The 16,588-nt window shown below is 39.8% G+C and overlaps 1 protein-coding gene across 4 annotated transcripts in view; it reads left to right on the forward strand.

Moving 5' to 3' along the window:
• CFI (complement factor I) overlaps window positions 1–7,782 on the forward strand; it is a 66,919-nt gene extending 59,137 nt beyond the window's left edge. For all 4 annotated transcript variants that reach the window (XM_057706245.1, XM_057706241.1, XM_057706243.1 and 1 more), the window contains exons 17-18: window positions 5,932–6,036; window positions 7,380–7,782. In XM_057706245.1, the coding sequence (XP_057562228.1) occupies window positions 5,932–6,036; window positions 7,380–7,597 (323 nt within the window). In that variant the 3' untranslated portion in view covers window positions 7,598–7,782. The remainder of the gene's footprint in view (window positions 1–5,931; window positions 6,037–7,379) is intronic.
• Window positions 7,783–16,588: the final 8,806 nt, after the last annotated feature.

A 16,588-nucleotide genomic window follows, 5' to 3' on the forward strand; every position in this document is an offset into this window, starting at 1 on the left:
TTGAAGAATCCTTGCATTCCAGGGATAAACCCCACTTGATCATCGTGTATGATCTTTTTAATGTGCTGTTGGATCATGTTAGCTAGTATTTTGTTGAGGATTTTTGCATCTATATTCATTAGTGATATTGGCCTGTAATTTTCTATTTTGTGACATCTTTGCCTGGCTTTGGTATCAGGGTGATGGTGGCCTTGTAGAATGAGTTTGAGAGTGTTCCTCCTTCTGCTATATTTTGGAGGAGTTTGAGAAGGATAGGTGTTAGCTCTTCTCGAAATGTTTGATAGAATTCGCCTGTGAAGCCATCTGGTCCTGGGCTTTTGTGTGTTGGGAGATTTTTAATCACAGTCTCAATTTCAGTGCTTGTGATTGGTCTGTTCATATTTTCTATTTCTTCCTGGTTCAGTCTTGGAAGATTGTACTTTTCCAAGAATGTATCCATTTCTTCCAGGTTATCCAATTTATTGGTTTATTGTTGCTTGTAGTAGTCTCTCATGATCTTTTGTATTTCTATAGTGTCGGTTGTTACTTCTCCTTTTTCATTTCTAATTCTGTTGATTTGTGTCTTCTCCCTTTTTTCCCTGATGAGTCTGGCTAATGGTTTATCAATTTTGTTTATCTTCTCAAAGAACGAGCTTTTAGTTTCATTAATCTTTGCTATTGTTTCCTTCCTTTCTTTTTCATTTATTTGTGATCTGATCTTTATGATTTCTTTCCTTCTGCTCACTTTAGGGTTTCTTTGTTCTTCTTTCTCTAATTGTTTTAGGTGTAAGGTTAGGTTGTTTATTTGATATTTTTCTTATTTCATAAGGTAGGACTGTATTGCTATAAACTTCCCTCTTAGAACTGCTTTTGCTGCATCCCATAGGTTTGGGGTTGTTGTGTTTTCATTGTCGTTTGTTTCTAGATATTTTTTGATTTCCTCTTTGATTTCTTTAATGATTTCTTTAATGATTTCTTAGTTGTTTAATAGCGTATTGTTTAGCTTCCATGTGTTTGTATTTTTTGCAGTTTTTTTCCTGTAATTGATATCTAGTCTCATGGTGTCGTGGTCAGAGAAGATGCTTGATATGATTTCAGTTTTCTTGAATTTACCGAGGCTTGATTTGTGACCCAAGATGTGATCTATCCTGGAAAATGTTTCGTGTGCACTTGAGAAGAAAGTGTAGTCTGTCGTTTTTGGATGGAATGTCCTATAAATATCAATTAAGTCGAGATGGTCTAATGTGTCCTTTAAAGCTCGTGTGTCCTTATTTATTTTCTGTTTGGATGATCTGTCCATTGATGTAAGTGGGGTGTTCAAGTCTCCTCCTATTATTGTGTTACTGTCGATTTCACCTTTTATGGCTGTTAGCATTTGCCTTATGTATTGAGGTGCTCCTATGTTGGGTGCATAGATTTTTACAATTGTGATAGGTTCTTCTTGGATGGATCCCTTGATCATTATGTAGTGTCCTTCCTTGTCTCTTGTAATAGTCTTTAAAGTCTAATTTGTCTGATATGAGTATGGCTATTCCAGGTTTCTTTTGACTTCCATTTTCATGGAATATCTTTTTCCATCCCTTTACTTTCAGTCTATATGTATTCCTTGGTCTGAAGTGGGTTTCTTGTAGGTAGCATATAGAAGGGTCTTGTTTTTGTATCCATTCAGCCAGTCTGTGTCTTTTGGTTGGAGCATTTAATCCATTTACATTTAAGGTGATTATTGACGTGTGTTCCTATTACCATTTTCTTAATTGTTTTGGGTTTGTATTTGTAGGTGTTTTCCTTCTCTTGTGTTTCCTACTTAGAGAAGTTCCTTTAGCACTTGTAGTAAGGCTGGTTTGGTGGTGCTGAATTCTCTTAACTTTTGCTTGTCTGTAAAGCTTTTGATTTCTCCGCTGAATCTGAATGAGATTCTTGCTGGGTAGAGTATTCTTGGCTGTAGGTTTCTCTCTTTCAGGACTTTCAGTATATCCTGCCATTCCCTTCTGGCCTGCAGAGTTTCTGCAGAAAGATCAGCTGTTATCCTGATGGGTTTTCCCTTATATGTTATTTGTTGCTTTTCTCTTGCTGCTTTTAATATTTTTTCTTTGTGTTTAATTGTTGTTTGTTTGATTAATATGTGCCTCGGTGTATTTCTCCTTGGGTTTATTCTGTATGGGAGTCTCTGCGCTTCTTGGACTTGGTTAATTTTTTCCTTTCCCATGTTGGGGAAGTTTTCCACTATAAACTCTTCAAATATTTTCTCAGACCCTTTCTTTTTTTCTTCTTCTGGGATGCCTATGATTCGAATGTTGGTGCGCTTAATGTTGTCACCAAGGTCTCTGAGACTGTCTTCCATTCTTTTTATCCTTTTTTCTTTTTCCTGCTCTGTGGCAGTTATTTCCCCCATTCTATCTTCTAACTTACTTATTCGTTCTTCTGCCTCAGTTATTCTGCTGTTTATACCATCTAGAGTATTTTTAATTTCAGTTATTTTGTTGTCCATTATTGTTTGTTTGTTCTTTAGTTCTTCTGAGTCCTTATTAACTGTTTCTTGTATTTTCTGTATTTTGTTATTGAGATTTTGTATCATCATTACTCTGAATTCTTTTTCAGGCAATTTTCCTATTTCCTCTTCATTTATTTGGTCTTGTGGGTTTTTTTCCTGCTCCTTTGCCTGCATGGTGTTTCTTTGTTTTCTCATAGTAGTCCAAGCTTCAGAGGTTGCTTGTCCCAGCAATAATGGGGTTTAAAGAAGACTGTCGAAGCCCCAGACTAATGGCAGAGTGTTGAGTCAAACAAATACTAAGTCAAGGAAACACATACATGTATAAGACACACAAATACTGAATCCAATAGAACATAAGGCACTAGAAAGACCTGACAGAAGAACCATAGTATGCTATCAGACAATCAAAGAGAAAACCAACAGAAATTCAGAACCAAAACAGAACAAACCAAAAGCAAAAACAAACAAACAAAGAAGTAACACCACATACACACAAACACAAATCCAGGGAGATACTGAAAGCTAGGATCAAATATAATAAAGAGCTAAAGTACCACCAGACAGACTGAAGATTCTCAGAATCAAGTCAGACAATTATACTTAGAACTAAGATAAAGACAAAAACCTAATAATAAATACCAAAGCAATGTGTCATCTGGAGAATAATGCAAGGAAACAGAGCAGACCGATAATATTGCTTATAAGTATATTAAGATAAAATAAACTAAAAAAGGATAGAAGACAGGGCAACCGAAGAGCGTAGTGTGACTGGAAATATGAAAAGAAAAATAAAGTAGAAATGTATAAAAGATAGAGATGAAAAGAAGGTAGGAGAGATACAGTCAGCACTACAAAAAATTTATTTATTTTGGCTGCACCTTGCAGCTTGTGGGATCTTAGTTCCCCAACCAGGGATTAAACCCAGGCCCTCAGTAGTGAGAGGGTGGAGTCCTAGCCACTGGACAGCCAGAGAATTCCCTGTTCTGTTTTTTTTTAAACTTTTATTATGTACACTCACATGTAATCACAAAAGTAGAGATAAAAGTATAATAAACCTAGTTTTCATCATGCAGTTTTTACAGTATCAGCATTCTACCATTCTTGTTTTAGCTCCCTGAATTGACCACAATCACAATAGTATAATTAGGAAAGTTTATTCATAAAGGAGTTAGTAGCATACATATTTACCAGGTAAGGACTTAAAAAAAAAAAAACAATACTGCAACACCCTTTATACCCAGCAGAATAAAAATGATTCTGTAATACCGTCTAATTACCAGCTGTTTTGAATATGCCTTAATTATTTACAAAATATTTTTATAATCATTTCTAAATTATTTTACATTTACAAATGTACAGTCATTTGTACAGTCATTTTACAATCGCAGTTATCTCCATTGGGATGCACACAAAGTCCACACATTGCATTCAGTGGCTATTTGTCTTAAATCTCTTTTAATCTAGAACAGTTACTTCTTCCTTTCATTTAAAGCGTATTTATTTTAAATGAAACTGGGTCATTCTTATTTTAGAATTTCCACACCTTGAATTTGGATGATTGTATGCTTGATGTGGCATTTAACATGTGCTTCTATTCCATGTATTTTCTATAAACTAGTAGATATATTCTTATGCATTGGTTTATTTATTAATCAAATATAATTCAACACATTTATTGAGCCTTTACTGTGAGTGCAAGATAGTAATGCTAAAGTGCTAAGATCTCACTGATGAAAAATATGGACCCAGCCAACAAACAAGAGGTGCCAAGGCTACAAAGTGGGATGACAAAGGCCAGCTCTCAAGGCACTTAGAGTACAGAGGCGCCATCAAATGTGAATGCCACCACCAGACAGCAGAAGTGACAGAGGCTTCAAGAAGCAGACAAAACTAGAGTTCAGGGGAGGAAGCAATCTCCTGAGCCTTAAAAATCACTTACATGGTACAAGAGCTCCCAGTTTTTAAAGGCCTATCCTGAGTTAGGGGAAATAATAAATTACTAATTTTTGAAAAGCTCTTATTCTGAATAAGGTGGTCACCATAAGACAAATTTGAAGTAGGACTTGAAGGAGAAAAAATAAACTCTTTCCTGATTTGTTGCATACGTTGGTGGATTTGTTTCTCCCTCTCCTTCCCAGAAGAGAAGAATATTAATCCTACATTTAACTGCTGTGTGCTCAGTACACTGCTAGGGTCTGTGGGGGTGTCCTCTCAGAATAAGCCAGAGGTCTCTGTCCCCAGGTAGTTTATAGATTAATTGAGAAGCCAAGTCATTTGGCATAAAATGTTCAGTGTGTAATTGAATTACTGAGTTCATGCATTAATTACATAAATATTTATTAAGTCACTGTTTTGTGCTACCCCAAGGCTGGGTGTTGGTGCAGCAGTGAAGGAATCAGGCCTAGCCCCTGCCCTCCTAGAGCACGTAAACATATCTGCAAGCTGGGAAAAAGGAAGAGGGGAGACGGGGCAAAAATTCACTCTTTATACCTGAGTCATCTCACCCCGTGTTCTTAGGTTTTCTTATCTTCCCTGGACTGTCAATCAGCAACAACACCTAGTCCTTCTCTCTTTTTAGACCAAGTTCAAGTCCCAAATCTGTGACTTAAATGGAAAGGAAATCCTAAATCCTCTTTCAATCACTTTCAAATCATTTAGGAGATAGAGTTCCTCACAGACACAAAAATACATAGATACTGATGACTTCATATGTATTTTCTTCATTTTAAATTCTTATATTAAAGAGTTGTTTTCCCAACAAATATCGTATATTAACACATATATGCGGACTATAGAAAAATGGTATAAAGCAACCGGTTTGCAAGGCAGAAATAGACACAGATGTAGAGAACAAACATATGGACACCAAGTGGGGAAATCGGGGGAGGTTGGGGTGGGATGAACTGGGAGATTGGGATTGCCATATATACATTACTAATAAGAAAAAAATATCAAATTCTACACTTTCAATATATGCAGTTTATTGTATGTCAATTGTATCTTAATAAAGGTTCTTAAAGAAAAATTTTTTAAAATTTAAAAAATAAAAAAAATAAAAAGTTATTTTCCCTCTAACAAGCACTTTCAAGGAAATCAGGGACTATAAGAAGACAGGAGCTATTTATGTGAGCTGATAACAGACTTCCAGCCAACCGCTACCCCCGCCAAGGGACTCAGCGATCAGTGCAGAAGGAGTCTGTCCTCTTCATCTCAGAGTACCCAGGCCAGATGTTCAATGATGCCCCTTGACTATTTTTAGAAAGACAATTATAGAAACTGGGAATACCATCAGTGTATGACTAAATTTGCTGATGAATTATCCTCAAAAGTTTACATATATATTAAAGAATATATATATTCTTATATGTTCCTAATGGTGTACTAAATTATGAAAGTAAATACTTATTTAGATTTCTCATTTGTAACTTCTAAATGTCTGTTTGTTTTCTCACTTTATTTAGATAACCAGAAAGTCTATTCACTTAAGTGGGGTGAAGTTCACCTGGTAGAAAACTGCTCTAAGTTCTACCCAGATCGCTACTTTGAAAAAGAAATGGTGTGTGCAGGTAAGCACTGAGGGGCTTCTCGTAGATGTCTCTACATCCCTTACCAAACATGTTTTTCTTCCCCACTGAGTCACCCCCTTTTTCTGGGCCTCCAACCCTTTCCTTTGGCCTCTGGCTATTGCATCATCAAACTTTTTCAGTCCCTTTCCCTCAGCACAAGTTCCTGCAATCTAATACCAAGAGGAAAAATCTTCCTTAAGCCATTATCCAGCAGTCTAGCAAGGTGATTAAGAGCACAGACTCTGGAAACAGACTGCCTGGGTTTACATTCTGGTTTTTACCAATTACTACTGGTGTGACCTTGAGCAAGTTTCCTCATCTGCAGCATTGGTGATTTTAATAGATGAAGGAAGTGAGATGCAGAGCAGTTATATAAGTTGCCCAAGTCTTACAAGACAACAAGTGGTGTATTTGGGATCAAAACCCAGACTTCTAAGTAAAAATCCAAATGATCTCATTTCAGATGCAACCAGTTGGAAGTAAGTTCTCCCTCCTCAGAAATCCCTTTGTGCTTCTCACGATCCCTTCAACTCTCTCCTTTAACATCACAGGGGTACTACTGCCACTACCTAAAACAACTACAGCAGTCCCTACTTTTGGTGGCGACTCAAAGGCAAGGCACCAGCCAGGGTAGTGCATTTAGGACACTTTATTGAAACCACTTATAAATAGTGGATTATAGAAAAAGGCAGAGTTATTGACATCCTGTAACTTCTTGGATACAGTGATTTAAAATCTTAGCAAGTCATAAGAGAGAGAAAGTAAACAGACCATTCTGTGTGCCCTCCCATCTTAAAATGGAGTTCAGGATTACAGAGGACAAAAGGAGAGAAGAGCACAAAACCTACCAGGGGGCCATAGCACAGTTAAGAGGACAAACTCTGAGGTCTGGCTGCCTGGGTTCAAGTCCAGGCTCTGCCACTTATTAGCTGTATGACCTTAAACAAGGTAGTTAACCTCTCTGTGCCTTAGTCTCATCTTAAAATGGGGATCATAATGATACGTTTCTTATAGGGTTGTGGTGAAGATGAAAACAATGAATGACAAACACATATTAAGCACTCAATGCTGTCTCATCATAGTATACACTTCCACAAAGTAGAGGAAGCAGGAAGAGCACTGGCTACACTTGGAGAATGAGTAGAAGACAGTATTTTCCCAACCTGCATCTCTACAAGTCCGTGGGCCCGCTCTGTGACAATGTGTGTGTGTTATTGCCTGTTAGGAAAGTGTAAGAAAGTCAGTGTCGATGTAGGCATTGGTGGAAGATACAGGAAGTTGTCATGGCAGCCTTGACAAATAGAAGTAAATGCGTGATTTTCTTTTTCCTTTGTCTTTCTCAGGTACAGATGATGGTTCTATTGATGCCTGTAAAGGGGACTCTGGAGGCCCCTTAATCTGTCAGGACGCCAACAATGTGACTTATGTTTGGGGTGTTGTGAGTTGGGGTGAAAACTGCGGACAATCAGAGTTCCCAGGCGTTTACACCAGAGTGGCCAATTATTTTGACTGGATTAGTCTTCACGTAGGAAGGTCTCTTATTTCTCAGCACAACATATAAAACTGTGATCTCTCTCTTCTTTCTACTCTTTTTCTCTCAGGACTCACATTTTAATTGAAATGATACTGCATGATTAGTACTTCTTCAAGGAAAAAAAATAAAGGCAATCTTATTGAATATTTTTTAAAGGTCTCTACAAAATTTATGCCATTTTGGAATTCTGTACAATTCTCAAATAAATATTCTAGTCAAGCATACATATTTTATTTGTTAGAAAATGTGATTAAATGATCTCTTCATACAGGAGTGCTGTATTGATTGTACTAAAGGTTTAGCTAGTTGGATTGGATTCACATAAGCCTGGTTCAAACCCCAACTCTACCACCTACTCATTGCTTAGCCCTGGTCAATTTACTAACTTTTTTATGTCTCATTTTCCACTTTTAAAATGAAAACTGGAATTTTGAGAAAATGAAACTACATACTAAAGTAAAATGTTTGGCATAATACCTGTCACAGGGAAATAACAGACCTCAGAGCTCCTGTCCCATTTTTCTGCTTCTTTAAGGATTCAAAGTTCTTGAAAACTTTTAGTTCCTCATTTCACAAGTTCTCCTCATTTCTTTAAACCTCCCACAGATACCATAACACAACCACTGACCTCCTTGGTGTCAAACTTCAGTCAAGTAACTATTCTCACCTCCTCCCCATGCCCACCAGCCGCAGTAGGTAGTCAGCCCCTCAGAGCATCACACTCTGTGAGCTGCTGCCTCCCGGGCTACTGGTCTCAGCTTCCTTCCCAGCCTCTTCCTTCTGGTCACTTCTCTCACTTTGTGTCATCTAGATTCAGCTTAAATCCCACCACAGTCCAGGGGCCCAGAAATCCATGTCTCCAGCCCTGACATCTCCTAGAGCTCCAGATGGTACTTCCCTGAGCACTTAACATCTCCTCTGGATATCCAATAGCATTTCAGAGAAATAAGGTCAACCTCAAAGTCTGCCCCTTCTTAAACGTGCCCCCCTGTCCTTAGTAAATCCCCTATGGCCCCAACATACAGTGGGCACCCAGTCTCTGTCTATCACATGAGCCTACACTGTCATCACCCCAGCATATTCTGCTTTCGTTTGTCTACCTCTTCCCCATGGTGCTCACCCACCCACCACCCTGCTGCCCCCACTGCACTGTAAGACACAGGAAAAGAAAGATTTTTGTCCTCCTTTCATCAGCATCCCTAGCACTTTGTTCATAAAAGGTGCTCACTGCTTTTATTATTTTTTTTAAAGCACAGCTATCATCCTGAAGTCAGAGGTATATTTTTCACATAAACATTACCTTTAAAACCTGGGGTCCAGATTTTAAAGGTAATGAGGTTTGACACCAAGGAGGTCAGTTCTGGATATGGCCCAATTGTTTTAATAACACTAATACCCATTTCTACATATATTCCAAAATCAGTTACTGCCCAGATTTTTTTCCTTTTCAAAAATTTTAGTAAAATATACATAAAATTTTTTTTAGTATTTTAACCATTGTGAGCTGTGCAGTTCAGTTCAAGTCACATTTTTATGCAACCATCTCCAGAAATCTTTTATCTTCCCAAACTGAAACTCCCGAAACGTTAAGCAGTGACTCCTCCTCCCCTCTCATGCTGCCCATTTTTAACTCCTTTTGTCATTGAATGCGGGAGAGTATTTGGTTACTTATAGCTGTGAGAGAAAGAACCCCAAAGTAAGTGATTAAGATAACAGTTGTTTATGATTTTGCTTTTGCACCTGGGGATTGACTGCACTACCTGGACAGTTCTTCCGTCCTCTCATACAGCTGCCGTCAGAGAGCGGGGGTGGTGGGGGCAGGAGGGGGAGCCAAGGGTCACTCTCAGGCTTCTTCACTCACGGCTCGTGTCTGCTGCCTGGGCTGGGAGACTCAATAGCTGGGGTCCTCAGGCATCGCTCTCTATGTGGTCTTTCCACATGGGCTTTCAACATGGTGACTTGGAGGTGCCAGACTTCTTACATAACAGCTGACAAGTGTCCCAGGAAAACTTGCAGAACATGCACTGGCTTTTTAAACCTAGCCTGGAAAGTCATTTAACCTCACTTCCATCACAGAAACCTGACCAGGTTCAAGGGGAAAAAATATAATCCATCTCTTGATGGGAGGGGTGTCAAAGAATTTGTGGTATGTTTCAAAAGCACCACCTTGTCCAGACCTAGCAAACCTGGAGCATATGACACTTTAGCAGGTATCTGTTTATGAGCAAAAAGAGAAGACTACTAAGGGCTGCAAGCTGGGAAACCCAGCATATGGGCACCCTTAACTGATCTAGGAGGGAGTAGCATCATGGCCCTTCAAAGGACCAGTCTGCCCAGTGACCCGAAACCTGAGGCTTCCCGGCAGAGTGAATCGGGGTGGGGCATGAAGAGTGAAGAGCCAGCTTCTCCATAGCGACCCTGTGTGGCAGAGACCAAGAACAGCAAAAGTGGGATGACCTGACTTCAGGGCTCCCCCGGTTCAGAGGTCTGTGTGAGGGCTCCTGGTTGCACACCACAAAAGCCAATAGAATTGGCTTAATGGAAGAAAAAAAAAAAAAAAGATTTATTCAAATATATCATGCAGTTCACAGAATCTCCTGTAAAGCCAGAAAGTTGGAGGCTACAAAGACCACCGTAGGACTACTCATCAGAGATGCCCACTGCCACTAGCTTGGATCCCAGGCTCTGTGCACAGGCTGTACTGCAGAGGCTGGGCAGTGGACACTACTGCCTCACTCTATGCCATCACTGCTTCTGTGAGTTAGCATGGTTTCCCTGAAGGCGGTCAACGAACAGAGGTCACTGAATGTGGAGCTCTGCTATCACCTCATTTAACCCTGGTCTCAGAACTTACCATCTTATGAGGGAGATGGGAAAATAAATTATAAAGCTGCGTGTTGCCAGGTACAATGGCAAGGAAACCTCATAGAAGAATCATAAATCAGCCTTAAGAGTCCAAGAAGGCTTCCCCAGAGGTGAGCTTAATCTGAATTATGGAAGAACTTTCTAGGCAGATGCAAATGCAAAGGCCCTGTGGCATGAGAAGCCAAAGTCAACATCAAGGGGATGGAGAGCAATTCAGTGTGACTGGAGCCCAGGGTGCAACTAAGGAGCTGGAGAGGCAGGAAAGGCCAAATTAGGGAGGGCCTTGAGCTGAAGAGTTGGCACCAATGAAACACTTTGGCAAGTTCATGCTGGAGACATTGAGGAAGATATATTGGAGGGAGTGAAATGAGGTAGGGAAGAGAGTTAAGAAATTATTGGATAATCCAAGTGAAAAATGATGAATGTGGAAACCAAAGCAGGGTGCTTATAAAGAGAATGGGACTAATTCTACATATGTTAAGGAGTGAAACAGATGACATCTGGGGACAGAGGAGATAGGGCACTAGGCAGAGGGATAGAGTCTAGGATAATTCCCAGGTTTTCTCTTGGATAATGGGGTGATCGGTGTTGCCACTGATTGAAGAAATAAAAGGAAGAAAGGAAGAGAAGTAGGTTTAGTTAGTTAGGGATATTTTTGAAGCTGTGCTGTGTATAGGATCTCAGGGAAGATAATTAGTAGGAAATATAAAGTTCAAAATCAAGCAGAGGTTTTGAAAGTAGCCAGAAACCCTACCAAGAGAAACCACACACCTGAATTTATCCTGATGGTCTAAAACCTGCGATTTCATCTTCTCCAGTGCTTCCTCTTTGTGTGCCAAGTTATCATACGTTCTAGCCACAAAGGTCACTTGAAAACCTCTCTCCCTGACTGCTATGGTCTGAGTGTTTGTGACCCCCTGTGAAAATTAATGAAGGAAAACCTTACTAAAATGGAGATGAGAGGTCAGAAGGGGAAGCTCTCATGCACATACCACTCCAAATATCAGTTCATAGCACAGAGCCCAACAGGAAGAGACTACTTTGCATTCCCAGCAGGAAGTGACACCAGGACTTTACTACCACCAGCAGGAAGAAAAAAGATTCTCTCCTTGCCTGGCAACAGCTCAGCCAATGAGAGAGTGTCACAAATTGGCCAATGAAAAGACACTATACTTTGAGTTCCCAGTTTTCTCCAATGGACTTTTTATTTATAACAGCCCCTCCCAACTTCCCCTTCTCCTCTATAAAAGTTTCCTGTTTTTTGTTTGCATGTGGACTTGCATGTGGTTTGCCATAGTTGCATGTCTTGAATTGTAATTCTCTGCTGCTCCAGAATAAACCTGTTTTGCTGAGAAGGAAGGAAGGAAGGAAGGAAGGAAGGAAGGAAGGAAAGAAAGAAAGGAAGAAAGGGAAAGAAAAAAAGGAAGGAAGAAAGAAAGCAAAGAAAGAAAAAGAAAAACTGGCTGTTTTATTGTTTTAGGTTAACCTCTCCAAATTTATATGTTGAAATCCTAATGCCCAGTGTGATGGTATTAGGAAGTAGGGTCTTTGGGAGATGTTTAGGTCATTAGGTTGAAACCCTCATGAATGAGATTAGCATTGTTGTAAAAGAGACCCCAGAGATTTCATACCTCTTCCATCATGTGAGGACATAGCAAAAAGTCAGCAGTCTGCAACCCTGAAGAGAGCTTTCTCCAGAACCCCACCAGGTTGGCACCTGATCTTGAACTTCCAGCCTCCATAACTGCGAGAAATAAACCTCCATTGTTTATAAGCCACTATGGTATTTTGTTACAGCATCCCAAACGGACTAAGACACTGATCAAGTTTGCCTGATGGTAGATCTCCCCAAGCAAAGAGCCATTACCTTCAACATATCATGGAACCAACTCTTGTTCATAGATCTGATACAGCCATTTCTTGTCCTTCACCTCATTCCCAGCTTGAAAGCTATGCAGCCATTGATTTTTTTTTTTTTTCTTTTTAAAAGGCAGAGGCTGGAACCTAGCACTTATTTCCCCTTAATCTGAACCTCTTTTAGAAACTAACCTTCCGGCTTACACTGGGCAAAGATTGATCATTATGGCTGGAATTGTTTTACCACATGTCATTTATTTTCATCACAATAACGCTGCTGAGGCCATTTAATGAGATGAAAAGACTAAAAAATAGAAACTGCCCTTGATCATTTGCATTTTGTTGATTTTGCGTTATTTCACACAACACAAAGGATTGCATAATATCTTAGTTTCCAAACATTCTGAGTTAATACGTTACATTAAACCCAATAAATTTTGCATTCTTATCTCATTAATACCAGCATATTCCATGATGTCCATGTCCAATGAAGAGACCATCAGGGCTTTTTAGAAAGGGTATCTGACTGATTATCCTTATAACTATACAGGGAAGCTCTCTATAGAAAATACAGCCTAGCTCTTCCCATTCCAAGACATTTAATCATGCAGACAAGTCAGCACAAAAACAGCATATTTTATATTTTCATAATTTGTTTTGATAATTTTGACTATAATTTCTTTCCTCAGTTCCTCTTCCTGTTTTTCCTTCCTTGGACTACAATTGTGTTTTGTCCCCAGTACTCCACAGTCATGTCTTTTATGAAGTTCACCTATAACCTCCATGCTATTTATTTTTTTCCCGAAGATTCACTTTTATTTATTTATGTATTTACTTATTTATTGGCTGCACTGGGTCTTTGTTGCTGCGCGGGTTTTCTGTAGTTGCGGAGAGTGGGAGCTACTCTTCGTAGCATGGGCTCTAGGCACGTGGGCTTCAGTAGTTGCAATGCATGGGCTCAGCAGTTGTGGCACATGGGCTTGGTTGGTCTGTGGCATGTGGGATTCTCCCAGATCAGGCTCAAACCCGTGTCCCCTGCATTGGCAGGCGGATTCTCAACCACTGTGCCACCAGGGAAGCCCCAACCTCCATGTTATTAAATCCGGCGATCAATATCCTGGCCTCACCTTCCTCCACAGCGGCTGGACTGATGGTCCTAGCTTTCTTAGACACAGGAATGCAGCACTCTCCTGTTGCACTTGGCTGCTCCTTCTTAGTCTCCTTTACTGGTGCTTAGTTACCTGACCTCCCATGACTTAGACCCTGTTCTGGTTCTCTTTATATGCTCACTTTTTAGAGGATCTCATCTAGTCCCGTGGCTTAAAAGCCATTTCTATGCTGATGACTTCCACGTTTATTTCCAGCTCTTATCTCACTTCTAAACTACAAATTCAGAATGAGCTTCTCAAACATGGTATGTCTGAAATTAATTTTCTAAATTTTCCCTGAAATCTGCTTCTTCTGCAGTCCTCCCTGTTTTAGCTGGTAAGAACTCTCTGTTTTTTCCAACTGTTTAAGTTAAAATCTCAGTGTCATCCTTGAGTCTTCTTTCTCCCTTCACAGCATATTCAATCCATCAGTATTGGCTCTACCTGTTGGCTCTACCATCAAGTTACATCGAGAACGTTCCTCTTTTCACACGTTCACTGCTTCCTTCTTGGGCCAAGCCATAATAATATCTTACCTAGTTTATAACATCCTAACTGGCTTCCTCATTTCAGCCTCTGTCCATTCACAGTCAACGTGTAAATACAGACAATCTAGCCATTTGCTAGCAGGAAAGACTTGGAAGCTATGGGTTTGCAACAAATAGTGTCTGTCACGATAATAATGGGTTTTGTTGATAAGATGAAAGTGCCCTGTGAAGAAGGCTCTTTTCAAACATTTTGTGCTATTTGGAAGAAAAGATGGAAGTGGATCATCTAGGATTTATGTGATATGGTCAATCAGGGCTGGCTTCATGGGCAAGCATCTTGTGCTGATGCACAAGGCCCTGAAATGAGAAGGGTTCCAAGAAATTGAGTTACTTGTAATGAGGTGGATGGACCTAGAGTCTGTCATATAGAGTGAAGTCAGAAAGAGAAAAACAAATACCGTGTGCTAATGCATATATATGGAATCTAGAAAAATGGTACTGATGAACCTAGTGGCAGGGCAAGAATAAAGACGCAGACATAGAGAATGGACTTGACACAGGATGGGGTGTGAAAGAGAGGCTGGAAGGTAGGGAGAGAGTAGCACTGACATATATATACTACCAAATGTAAAACAGATAGCTAGCAGGAAGCTGCCGCATAGCACAGGGAGATCAGCTCGGTGCTTTGTGACAATCTAATGGGGTGGGATAGGGAGGGTTGGAGGGAGGCTCCAGAGGGAGGGGATGTGGGGATATATGTATACATACAGCTGATTCACTTTGTCATACAGCAGAAACTAACACAGCATTGTAAAGCAGTTATACTCCAATAAAGATGTATAAAAACAAACCAAAAAGAAGGGTTCCAGGGGCTTCCTAGGTGGCGCAGTGGTTAAGAATCCGCCTGACAATGCAGAGGTCACGGGATTGACTCCAGCTCCAGGAAGATCCCACATGCCGCGGAGCAACTAAGCCCGTGTGCCAAAAAAAAAAAGAAGGGTTCCAGACTTGCTTTAATATCTCCTGTTATCACCTTGAAATTAATAATTTTTGAACAAGGAGCCCTGCATTTTTATTTTGTGCTGAGCCCTGCAAATTATGTAGCTGGTCCTGTGGTCAATGCCATACCCTGGTATCTGACAGCAGGAATTAAGAGGAAAAAGTAAATCCTGGAATCACTACAGCAGAACAAATATCTAATGATTGACTATGAAAAGAATGTGAAAATAAAACTTAGAATCTTGTTTTCCGGATAGATGGCAGTGATTTCCATGAAGAACACAGTAGAAAAGGAGATTTGTTTGAGAGAAAAAGAGAAGATCTCTATCAGCCAAAGGAACTGGAGTTTGAGAATTTAATTCCTAAGGAAAGATGAGACAAAGAAGACTAAATCTGAATCCTCAGAGCTGACGCTGTATTTGGGGTATAAGAAATTAGATGAGATCACCAAGGCATAAGTGTATACAGAAAAGGTATAAAAGAGAGACTTGGTGTGTCTATAGCAGGGCTGGAACCATGTAACATTACTATATAGTATTCTGTCTTTTTTTGTGAAGATTTATTCCCATACCAGTGAGTTTCTCTGAAAGAACCAAGCCAGTGTTCTGGTGGTGGAGCTAGGTGGGACCTCAGAGCTAATGTAGTACAACATTCTCACTTTACAGATGAGAGGTACAAACTACTATGTATAAAATAAGCTACAAGGATATATTGTACAACACAGGGAATGCAGCCAATAATTTACAATAACTATAAATGTAGTATAACCTTTAAAAATTGTGAATCACTATGTTGTATACCTAAAACTTATATAATATTGTACACCAACTATACCTTAAATTTTTTTTAATTAAATACAGGAGAAAATAGACTTCTGCTCTTAATTTAATTCCTGACTCATTGTCAAGATTCATACTGGAAGTCCCAGTTTTTCTGCACCAAAAAAGAGTAACTCCTCATTTAAAAACGTTTCATTTTTTTATTAAATCTGGGTGGGAAGTACAAAATTGTTTATGTTATGCTTTATGCTTTTTCGTGTCATTTATTTCATAATAAATATTTTTGAAATTTTTACAACCAAAAAAAAAAAAAATCAAAGCTCCAGAAAGCTAAAAAAAAAAAACAAATTATATGTTTCCTTTTCCCAACTGTTGAAATGTGCTGTCCAAAATTTAAGAAAAAAAATCTTTGACATCTTGTGATGGCAGAAAGAGGCCTTGGGAATTCCCTGGCAGTCCAGTGGTTAGGACTCACCGCTCTCACTGCCAGAGCCCCAGGTCTGATCCCTGGTGGGGTAACTAAGATGCCTAAAGCCACCTTGATTTGACTGGATACTGTCACATGATCGCTCTGTGGGCACCTCAATTTCTTTATTGTAAAAAGGATACCGCTGAAGCACATTTCTCCTCTTCCAGCACTGCGGCTGATCAAAGCCCAAGAGTGCCTGGCTGAGCATCTGAAGGCAGACTTGAGGCAGGGCAGCTCTCCACTAACCCAGCCTGGGGTTGGGCTCATCCGTCTGGCAGGAGGGACGCCCTTTTCTGTTTCTAATTAGACCGAAGGCTGTATTCCTGTAAAGCCGTATTTTGAGTGTGAGAGGTAGACTCCGTGAAGTGCCTGGCACAGAGTAAGCTCTAAACAAAAGAGAGATATAATTCTTA

This window comes from Hippopotamus amphibius, chromosome 13, assembly GCF_030028045.1.
Source record: "Hippopotamus amphibius kiboko isolate mHipAmp2 chromosome 13, mHipAmp2.hap2, whole genome shotgun sequence".
NCBI classification, from domain to species: Eukaryota; Metazoa; Chordata; class Mammalia; order Artiodactyla; family Hippopotamidae; genus Hippopotamus; species Hippopotamus amphibius.